This window comes from Branchiostoma floridae, chromosome 3 (assembly GCF_000003815.2).
Source record: "Branchiostoma floridae strain S238N-H82 chromosome 3, Bfl_VNyyK, whole genome shotgun sequence".
Classification (NCBI taxonomy): Eukaryota; Metazoa; Chordata; class Leptocardii; order Amphioxiformes; family Branchiostomatidae; genus Branchiostoma; species Branchiostoma floridae.
In genome coordinates, this window is record NC_049981.1 from 22389293 (window position 1) to 22401122 (window position 11830).

An 11830-nucleotide genomic window follows, 5' to 3' on the forward strand; every position below is an offset into this window, starting at 1 on the left:
TTTGAAAGACTATCTAATGCAGAAGTTAAACTGGGATGTTTCATTCTGCACTCGAAACTATTTATTTCAAGTACTTTTTAACCATTTGATTGAGTAACCAAATACCTGAGCATAATCAATTTATCAATTATGATAACTCTTTGATATAAATCTATGTCACCTTCTGTAATGTGTTGTGTAACATGTAAGGTCGCACAAGCTGGAACCATAGAAGCTGTAAGTTTGAATCAAGAACATTATAATGTTAACGCTAGTTCACCTTGAAAACAGGGTATTTTTGGAGATCGATATTACGTCGACGGATGTTGGTTTGAAATTTCAGTATTGTATTTGTCAGTATATTGCAGTTCAAAACTATTGCCTGTCGGCTTGATGTGCCTAAATACCCTGTTTTGAAAAACAACGGATATAGGTTAACCCACAGATAAAGGTGAACTAGCGTTACACAACTGTATATCCCTAACGTTACCACTTTACTTGTCCTTGTTTGAATCCAAGAACCACAGATTTGGGACTGCAGTTTAGGAATAAGGTTGTCTTCTTAGATCATACGTTTTAAGGTCCTATATATATGTTCGAGAAATGTTTACATGTTAGAGGAGCTCCAGTGGCCCACTCTCCAGGAGAGGCGAAGGAGAGTGCGCTTGATCACCTTCTACAAGCACCACAATGGCTTACTCGTCTTTAACTCAAGGAGCAAGCCCACTCCTAGTGAGCCGCCCAGGAGTACTCGGAGCACTCACTCAGCTTACTACCAGATGCCCCCATGCCGAACCAACTACAGGCAGTATGCCTTCTTCCCCAGAACTGTGAAGGACTGGAATGCTCTCCCAGCACAGGTAGCCCTCAGTGCCACTCTGGCCAACTTCAAATTACAAATATAGCTCCCTCCCCTCCCGTTTCTCCCTCCCCATTACAATACTCTGTTACTTCCACGCTTCGCAGTAGACTTCACAATACAGGCAGCATAATCTTCAGTTAGTTGAAGGTGGCTGCCTTAATCGAAAGAAGAAGAATGTTTTTTGAGGATGTAGGATGATCCCACCAAACTTGTCAAAAAGAGAAGGGCCTGGTTCAGTCATTGTTTGTTTGTTTCACTGCATTATTGTCAGTACCATCTCAAATGCAAGTTAATTTGGGGATTATTTATATTCAAGACACCAAGGCCAGGGTTTGAAGCTGTGAACAAGAAACCTGCTAATTACTAGGGATAGATTTAACAAATCTCTGTGACTACTAGTATTAGAGTCCACGAAGCTCTCTCTCTCTCTTTATAATTCTATTATAAAGTTGTCAACCGATCCTTAAGTTAAAGACTAAAAGTCACCACAAATAGATGCTATAGAGAAAATATAACAATTCCATGGGAGGGGGAAGATTTCTGAAAATGTCAGTGAAAAGCTCATAGTAAAGAAGTCTGGACAAAGCTTTTTTTCACTCTGAGTAACAACTTTCTTTATTGCCCTTAATCTTTGATTTCATCATGTACTGTGGCTAGTGAATGTTGCATAGGTGAAAATTACAATATTTCAAACTGCATCAACTTAGCACACGTTAGGGTGTACTTCACTGAAATGGTGCAACTTTTGACACAAATGTATAAGTAAGTAAAGATTTAATTTACTACAAATTGTATTGGCTGTAAAACTTCATTCAGTGTTACCCATAATAGCCAATACTAGTACTAGTATTCTGAGCTTCAGCTATAACAAAGAATGGTATGAACAGTATCATTTATGGAGAAAGAAGTCTAATTCATCTTCTTGTAATTGTAACAAAATGTTGATAAATTCATTAAGAAACATATGTACAAAGTTTATGACAAAGCACTTCATGTGTCTCTGTTTATTAACTGAAGGAATGTCAAATGTTAATTGGACGGAAACAGATACTAAGGCACAGAATTCGGAGCTACAAAGCTGCATGGAGACTTTTTATAGTGCATTCATTCACATAATACCAGTGGGGTACATTTTTGACACATTTGTTCAGATATTTCTATTGTCTGTAGAAATATAAATAAAGCAGCACAATGTGCAAATCTCATATCTGCAGTACCATTCGTATCTTTGGAAAGTGCTCCTGTAGAATCCATGGCAGATAACATTTGCTAATGTTGAATGCGACACCATCATTTGTTATCTGGGACAGACAGTGTGCCTTGTTCTTTACAACAGTCTAGGGAAAACTAATTACATGTACATTACAAGGTCTGAAAAGTGGCAAAACAAGTTTTTTCTCTCTTCACTTTTCTGGAATGTTTATCTGTGCCTTGCTTTTTACAACAGACCAGGAAAAACTAATTACAAGACAAGGTCTGAAAGGTGACACAACAATTTTTTTCTTCACTTTTCTGGAATGTTTAGATACATTGAAAACACTGTGTACAAAACCTCCTTCTCTACTACTCATATGAGACATTTCAGGGTTTTCTCCACTCAAATCCGGCGATCGCATACACCATTTCACAGAACGCGATGTAGTTCACGTCCTCCCTCCCTCCGACTCGTACCATGAACTTCTGGAACAGAGAGACGTACTCCCGGTGGTTGACGAGGCTGCCCAGTTCCAGCTCGGTCAGGACTCTCTTGAACTGGGAGCGAGAAACGGTGCCATTGTTGACCCGGTCGAAGTCTTCGAAAGGCGGGAAGAGCTGCATGCGGTGTTTCTTGACCTGCAAGATGGGAAGAAATGTTCATCATCATCATCATCATTTCATCACTCCCATTATTATCACCATCACTATCATCGTTCATGTAATTTGTACTAGATCCTTTTCAATTAAAGTTTGTTTCATTTTCAATAACTTTCTTTGGGACGTCCAACTCTTTCTTTTAGCATCAAGAATCCAGGGAATGATAATGATAATAATGTTCGAATCCAGTGTATCATTACACACAGGAAGGTTTTCATCATTTCGAGTTCATTTTCAACAACTTCCATTCGTCAAATCTGCATTTTCCTACGTTCATAGTTGTTGGAACTCCTCATTTGTGTGTCTCAAAAGTGAACACAAGGGTAAAAAGGAAAACAGACATCATTTTATCATGGAAGCTTATCTGTGTTGGTAATAATCATAGTACAAAGCTAAACTTTCTTCTGACACAAAAGTACACATGGATCAAATTTTCAATGACCACTGTTGCCTTCTTCTGGATCAATACTGATGACGAATCACTTCAGAACATAAACTCGCAAGAGTTACAGACATGTAATCTTGCGGATATGTGTGGCAGCAATTGGTCAAACATGCCAGGAGGTATTGATCCGCGTGTACTTTAGTGTTAGAAGAAAGTTTAGCTTTGTACTAACTAAGACAACATTTTAATATCCGAATGAAAGGTCATCTGTGTTGGTAGATTCCATATTGAAAAATGTTTAAACTTTGTTCCAACACTAAAAGAAACTCACCATAAATTTTCGGCCGAACACTCCGACCTTCTTCAGATGAAATTTATGGTGAGTTTCTTTTAGTGTTGAAACAAAGTTTAAACATTTTTCAATAAAGACAACATTTTGGCCTGCTTGTGGTCCATACCTTCTCTGCGATCCTCTCCATGGTGCTCTTGACCATGGCCTCGTTCTCCTCGGACAGGACGTTGAGCTGCCACTCCACCGGCGGCTTGAACTGCTCCGGCGTCACCTCCGGCATCTTCTCCAGCTCCTTGATGGTGAAGATGGACTCCACCTCGTCCGAGAACCGCAGGTACTCCACGAAGTCTGGGTCTACGGGGGACTGGAACCTACAGCGCAAAGAAGAAGAAATGGTGGGTTGGTATATAGGAGAAAAGTGCAAAAACCCCACCTTGTCCGAGGACCTCAGATAATCCACCTACGTAATATAGCACAAAGAAGAAGAAATGTGTTGGTATATGACCTCATGCAGATGTTTATTGGGATGCTTATCTAGGTTCTTGGGGAGCTGAAGCCAATATTACCTGTATTGTACGGTAATGCCAGTTCACCTATATCCGTAGGGTATATCCGTTGTTTTTAAATGCATATTAAACAATGTATCCACAATGCCACACAAGGCTGTTGCCCCATGTACACAGCATATTAGAGTCATTTGAGGTTGTTTGGCGTAGTTTGATGTCATATCAGGTGTTTAGGCAGACCTGGTTGGTATATGACTACAAAAGTGCAACATGCGGATGTTTGGAAGAGTTCTTTGGGAACTGAAGCCAGCTTTACCTGAAATGCCAGTTCACCTCTATCCGTGATACCCCTAAACACCCTGGATATAGGTTACCCCATAGATAGAGGTGAACTACCATTACCTAATCTCACCCTCTGGAACCTATAGTAGGAAGAGTAAATGGGTTGACAATCAATAATAAATGAGCAACTTGCAGATGTATGGAAGGGTCGTTGGGGAACTGAAGCAGGTATATTGTACCTAACCCGACTGTCCTAACCCCACCCTCTGAAGCCAGTTTTACACCTGGAATAAACACTTAGTGTTGATGATAACCAATTTTTACAACAGTTGTATTTTTACAAATAGGAAGACTGAAAGATACCCAAGACAAGAAAACATGATGCAAGGAAGAAACTTACTCTCTTTCCAATATGATGACTTCGGAGGGCTTCAGCTCAAACTTGCAGAGGTCCAAAGCACGCCTGAAGTTCTTCTTCTTCATGCGGCCCGTCCGCAGCTTGTCGTAGTCTCGCATCCACTCCAACACACGGGTACGCTCCTTCGCCACCTTTCAAAGAGACACAAGCTGCATTTTAACCGTGAGCTGAGTGGGCCGATAGGTCTAATGGCAACTCTCAGAATTCCATCATGTACCCTAAGATTGCGACTTGGATTTAAAGTGGCTTAGTAACCTTGTCCTTGATCTTGAACATGACTCCAGCGAGGTTGGAGGCTGCGTTCATTTCCGGCAGCTGCTTCTGCTGGTTCACCAGTGTGAGCTCCTTGAGTCGCCTCTGGTACATCAGCTCCTGGGCTGGGGTGGGCTGCAGCTCCGCTAGGAACCTGGGGGAATCCAGAACGAATCGTTTAGTTATTTAAGTTGACCTTTGATTTCATTTTGATCAGTTGCTATGATTTTGTGTTGTTTTATGTTGGGGTCTCCCCGGCCCCCCGGGAGGCATTGAAAAACGCCTGTAGGCGACGTACTTTCCTGACTAAATAAATAAACTGAAACTGACACAGTTTCGATTCAAATCTAATCAGTTCAGAATCCATCCTTGTCTAATGATTTTGAGTCAAACAACAGAGGTTTCTTGATTCAAGAAGCTGCTATTCAGTGCTTACTCAAGTTACCTCAATGCTACATAATAGTTCTCTTTAAATTCATGTTTCTTTGTTGTAACAGTAGTTCTCTTTAAATTCATGCGGAATCACATGGGTCTGGAGCGGCTGCATTTCATTTTTTAAAAATAAGTTCAAGCAACCTTTAGGTCACCGAAAAACATGTGCATACCTTAGGTAGTTGAATCCAGTTTTGTCAGAAAACTTGGCCTCGATGGCAGCTGCCTCTTCCTCAGTAGCATCAAGACTCAGATAAGTCAGGCACTGGCGGAACTGGGACAGGGTCACGTATCCATAGTTGTGCCTGTAGGAAGGGAGACACTCGTTACTGCATATGTTGGAGATCATACTTTTGTGCTGCTAGATGCTTCTTGCAGATTTTTGTCATGTCTGCTGCTACAAACATGACCTTGTTGTTGTAGAAACGTTAAGATGATATCTAACATACAACACACAACTGTCATCATCTACCAGGTAACCTTATACTGCCAAATCTAAAAAAAGGTGAATCTTAAGACTGATGGTTGTATTTTTAGGCTGTCTAAGGAGTATCAAAATAGTTGTGCAACGTTTTTTTCCTCAAATCATCATGCTTGTTGCCAACAGAAAAAAAATATTTGTCGCATGAAGAAAAGAAGCGGTTCTCAGGCCATTTTGAATTTGTGCACAAGAGGTAACTGTGGATCAAGTGACTGTGTATCAAGATGGAATCCAGCACTGTGCGTGTGTCCAAAGACAACTATTGATCACAATGATAGTCTCACAACAATCTAAAGTGAGCCTAAAATCCACAGAGATTATCATCATCAGATTATCATATAATCCATTACCTGTCAAAGTCTTGGAAGACAGGCTTGGAAAGAAGCCTCCTCTGTGCAGCCTTCTCCCTCATGCGGTGCATGGCAGCGTCCACAACGCTCTTCCAATCCTCCGGCGCCTGGGTATCCCAGTGAATGGTGCCTGGTTTTGCCATCTGGAAGACTTCTGTGGAGGGGACCGCATGGGTTGGGGTCTTCTCCAGGCCTTTCTGGGTGAAAGCTGCAGGAAATGTCAGCAAAAAAAAAAGGATAGACAGTATAAGTTGAAGAGCACCTTAAAGTTTTCAGAATCAGGTGTTCCTACTTCATGCTGTTACATTCAGCATAGCCAGAGACATTTGGGATTTCTTTGGGTTTTTATAATAGTAAAATGTAGTATCAAGTCCAGTGGTTGAGTGACCCTCCCTTTTTAACAAGACATTTTGGGTCCAAATCCTTTGTGATGCTCCAATGTTGTGCCCTTGGGAAAGGTACTTCACTCAGGTGAAAATTAGTACCAACCTTCTGATAGAGAGGACATTAAATGGAGGTCCCATGGTTGAGGAGAGGCACTCTTTGATTATGTTAAAGGACCCACCACACTCATGGAAAAGATCCCAGTGTGAGTGGATCAAACAAGTCTGCCTTGGTATGCAGCTTTTACTGCTCAGAACAAACCTGGTGTATTGTAATACCATGAGCCGGTTTACCGGGTGTGTAATACAAAGGAATGAGTACTGTAGATCTAAATGCAAAAATGTTTGCCGTGGCTTTATGTTTGCGGTTTTTGCGAGGCAGTAACCTAATTGTAAAAACCCACCTGATTCGATCTCATCGTGGAAGCGGGTCCACACCACCTTGTCAGGCTGTTTGGGGTCGGTGTAATGCTCCGCCAACGCAGCGAACTGGTCGTTTGGCAAATCAGGGAACCCCATCAAACAAAGGCCCCTCCGGAAGATCGGCTTCGTGATCGAACCGCTTCGCAGCGGGTCAAAGTCCTGGAAGAATTCCGCCACCCGGATACGGTTGACGACCGCGTGATGGCGGATGCGTGAGATCACCTCGCCGAGGTTGACATGGCCGGTGCTGATGGGAAGGGACGGGACGTCCGGTTCAGGGCTGACCATTGGTTTGGGCGTCTCTTTGTCGACTGTGAAGCCTGTGAATTCTGTCAAAGGAGAAATACGACATTCGGACTGTTGCTCAAACACGCAAGATTCTTAGAGACTAGAATAAGGTGAAAAATCATGATGGTGTTGCTGGGAAGGGATCGGACCTCTGGTTCGGGGCTGACCATTGGTTTCGGCGTCTCTTTGTCGACTGTGAAGCCAGTGAATTCTGTCAAAGCAGAAATAGGATGACATTTGGACGGTGGCTCAAAACGTAAATGATTGTAGAATAAGGAGAAAAATTATGATGGTTTTGATGGGAAGGGAAAGGATTTCTGGTTCAGGGCTGACCATCGGTTTGGGTGTCTATTTGTTGACTGTGAAGCCTGTGAATTCTGTATATGACATTGGACTGTTGCTCAAAATGGGAAAGATTCTAGAATAAGGAGAAAAACCATGATCAGATACTGTTACTATTTTTGTGAGTGCCTATAAGTAATGCTAATCAGTAAAACTACATGTACATGCATTTCTTATCATTTGCTTCTATGCTTCAGACACATTGACAAAGACCAAAGAACTTACTAATAGAAACATCTATAAACAATACAAAGTAAACAAAAAATAAGAAAACAAGGCTTAGCATGACTTAATAGAGAACTGTAGCTTAAGACAATGTCTCATTTCTACCTTTATCGACGGCTTGTACGAAGGCAGGGTAGTTGACGTCTCCGCTGATGGGTTCCTCGAACTTCCGACAGAGCAGCTTGAAGTCCGGAGGGTTGATGTTCAGGCTCAGGAAATGCAGGATGCGGCCAAACTGGGACTTGGTGACATTACGGGTGTATGCAATGCCCTGGGAGTAAGGAGAGCAGAAGTGAGCACAAGCATGAAATTTTCACACTGCAAAGCTTAGTGAACTATGTTTTCATGACCAAACAGCTAACAGAGATGAATAAAAAATTTGAAGATGACAAATAAAAGGAAATTAAAAAAAAACACTTTCCTAGTAAAACCACATTCTGATGCTTACCCGATCGTAGTCCTTGAAGTAAGGGTACATCATGAGCCGCCTCTTGCGAGCCGTTTCTCTCATTTCTTCCAGAACCTGTTGTACTCTGTCCTCCTCCTCTGGCGTCAGTGGGTTCAGGGACTACATAGTTAGGCAAGGGAGGCAGAAATTAGTTAGGCAAAATCACAGCCTGCTCTTACCTAAGGGCCAAGGTGACAACTGAATGGACTGGGCCCTGTTCTGCCTAACTTTACAGGTACTTCCCCACCCGGTTGCCCACATTTGGACTGTTACTTATTTAGCTAACCTTGTCCAAAACTATTTATGAAAAAGTTATATAAAAGTACTGTTCATGAAAAATTTACGATGGCCCCATAATGTCAACCATCCATCCAAGTCCCAATTTACCAATTTGAACTCAAATGAACAAACCCTTGCTGCAGTGATCACTAAATACTGAGATTTATTATTTTCCCTAACTAGTGCGATGAAAGCCATCTTTAAAGATGAAAGATAGCATGTGTGACAGTTTCCTAACCTTTTGTTAGCTTTTTCCAGACGATTTGATTTTGTGGCACTAATTTGATCCTTGTAGGCCTCCTTGGTTTTTCCATTAAACTAATCCTTCCCAATCCTAGATACATGCACTCATTAGGAAACAGTATGTAACAGGAAAGGAAATTACTTATAAGCTCTGAGGAGCATGGAGGTATGTCTTCTGTATTTAAGAAATACATTGTACCTTCTTTATGTTATTTGTTCGAGCAAGGACCTTTTATGAAAGCCCCTTGGTTCAAATGAGTCACCTGAAGGAAGCTCTGAGGAACATGCAGGTATGTCTTTTGTATCTAAGAGACTGACTCCCATTTTAGATGACTACACACCTTCTTTAGCGGTTATTAGCTTAGGTGAGTTACCTGATAAAAAGCTACGTCGATAAAGATTAGACATCCAGGTAATATGATATGCCAAAAAGGACTTAAGCAACTGGATATGACTTTCTATTACCTTCTTTCAGCTTTGTCTTACCCAAGTCTTTAATGTTTCCTATTGGACATCTAAAATTGTCTTCATTTATAGTTAGGATATGAAGACCACCAGTTTCTTCCAGATCACTTTAAATTAGTAACACTGACGAAAGACAGTGGATATTATCTGAAACATCTGACCGTTTCCAAAACCATATCCAGTTGTTTGAGCAACTACTTTTTGGCAAATGATAACAAGCATTATAATGTTAAATCCCTTACCCTTGTCAGAGCCCCGCGGGGAGGTCGGATGGGGTCCACAGTCGGCTTCTTCTCCAGGTCTGGTACATTGTATGCTGTACAAAATGTAGAAAACAAACACATTAAATTTTCCTTTAGTGTCTCAGCACAATGAACAACAACAATAAGGCATTGTGTAAGGGCGTTTGGCTCAAAGACTAGAGGTCCTGGGTTCAAAAACCCTGATATGCTCCGACCTTGCGCCCTTGGGAAGGCACTTAACACAAATGTTTGCACTTCACTCAGGTGAAAATGAGTACCTGGCTTCGGTTTGGTACGTCCATCAGATAGCATTTTGAATGTTTGAGGAGAGCTATAACTTGAGTACATAAAAGAACCCACCACGCTTGTCAAAAAAAGTTAGGGTCCTTCCCCATGTCACTCAGTGGATCAATTATATCTGACTGGCTATGCAGCTTGTACTCCTCAATGTGATGCACCATAAGCTGATTTACCAGGTATGCGATACAAAAGGTGCAAATACAAACAAGCAATACAGGTAGTGGAAGCTTACTTATAGCCTGCACACAAGCATAACTGAAGATTGGTTCATATTGTGTAGAAAGAATCATGGCTTTCTGTACATATGCATGTGCTGGTACATTTTCCCCTCATTTACAAATCTCTTCTGTTATTCCTTCCATTATGCATTACTTCAAGAGACCATTCATTGCCTCAGGAGATAAAACTAATGGAGGAGTCCAAGTACAACAACGTCCGAAACAGGAATACCAGTAAGTTAGATAATGACGAAGCGTCGCATTAACAGGAACAAATTGCTCTCCCAGCGCAGCGAGGCTTTTGTGACATGGAGGATGTAATTGTTTGTGCACCACCGCTGCAATTTGATGATGCACCGATGATGGTAATTATGACAAAGAGAGCTACACGAAGCAGCAAATGTGTCATAGATATCGCGGTGAATTTCAAAATCTCTAATTAAAATTGCCACCCCTGGTGCCTTAATTCCCCAGAAAGCAATTCTGAGACTATGAGATCTTCATCGCTGACAGGAAGATGCATTTGATGATCCTCCACAACCTGCTACACTGCACCAGAATTTTCCCGTTGACAAGATAGGCCATGTGGATTTGAATGTATGGATGGCATCTGCATGTGTATCAATATTTGTGTGTCCCCTTTCCCAAATAAAAAAAAAAGAATTTTGAACACACTTTTAATCGTACAAAGCAGCCAAAGTCAATTCCAAGTTCAAAGAAGGTATGGAAGAACAAAGATGAAGAATCTGCTTCTTGGTACTTTGAGTGTCATATGTTCAACCTTCCCGACCACCTAGAAATATACATGCAGATTTCATAACAAAGGCAACTTTTTTTTTTTTCATTTGGCCTCAAACATCGGATTTAGGATTCCAGACGGTGTCTTCCATACAATCAAATCAACATGGCCTTATAATATTTTGTAGGAAAAGAATTATGCGCCTTTTCAAACAGAAGCTAGCCTGCAGCAGTCCTATAACATATGGTCTTAAGTTCTTACTTAGTTGTTATCTTGTCTAGTCATTAATCATTGGATCTTAGACAGCGGAAAATACATTCTACATAATAAACAGATGTAATTACATATTGTATACAAATTAGGTTGTTAGGAAGTATTAACTAATGAGTCATAGAATTAATTTCATTTCCTGGCAAGTTTATTTATATCTGTGATTAACAACAATATTGTTAGGTATATTAAAAGGCAGACATTTGAGTAAAAATAAATTTGTCATTCGCATTGATGACTAGGTTAATATGTTTGTCTGTGATAAACATCAACAATATTGTTAGGTATATTAAAAGGCAGACATTTGAGTAAAAATAAATTTGTCATTCATATTTCCAACAAGGTTATGTTTGTCTGTGATAAACAACAACAATATTGTTAGGTAATAAAAGGCTGACATTTGAGTCAAATAAATTTGTCATTCGTATTTCCGACTAGGTTATAATTGTCTGTGATAAGCAAGAGTGATAAGTAAGGTACATGTATATTAAAAGGCAGACATTTGAGTCAAAATAAGATTTGTTACTCTCTGATTTCATAAAGGAATTAATGGGGGAGAGATTTGCAAAACTGTCAGTTCTGTAATTGAAGACTGATAGTTTCTCATTTAACGTGGGATGATACGACAATCCTGGGAACAAAAAGAATTGCTGTGAACTAATTGGATTTGCTTATTCCGGAACAGGGAGCCTTAAAACACAATACCTCATGAGTCACATGACCTCAGAGGGAAGAAAGTTTAAGAATGCTAAGTAGTACCATTTTAGTTACCAAAATATGTACTTACAATAAAATGTAAAAAGATCTATATTTTTGAATAATTTCATGTCATATCTTAAGTTACAAGTTGTCTATATATCAAAGCATACCAT

General features: G+C 40.5%; 1 protein-coding gene across 1 annotated transcript in view; it reads right to left on the reverse strand.

Annotated features, from left to right (window-relative positions):
• Positions 1 to 1409: 1409 nt before the first annotated feature.
• Positions 1410 to 11830, reverse strand: part of LOC118411249 — a gene marked incomplete at its 5' end in the record, with an annotated part of 29481 nt that continues 19060 nt past the window's right edge. The window contains 10 exon segments of the mRNA XM_035813405.1: positions 1410 to 2674; positions 3539 to 3743; positions 4561 to 4709; positions 4834 to 4984; positions 5436 to 5567; positions 6094 to 6301; positions 6881 to 7228; positions 7860 to 8025; positions 8203 to 8322; positions 9432 to 9505. Of these exon segments, the coding sequence (XP_035669298.1) occupies positions 2423 to 2674; positions 3539 to 3743; positions 4561 to 4709; positions 4834 to 4984; positions 5436 to 5567; positions 6094 to 6301; positions 6881 to 7228; positions 7860 to 8025; positions 8203 to 8322; positions 9432 to 9505 (1805 nt within the window).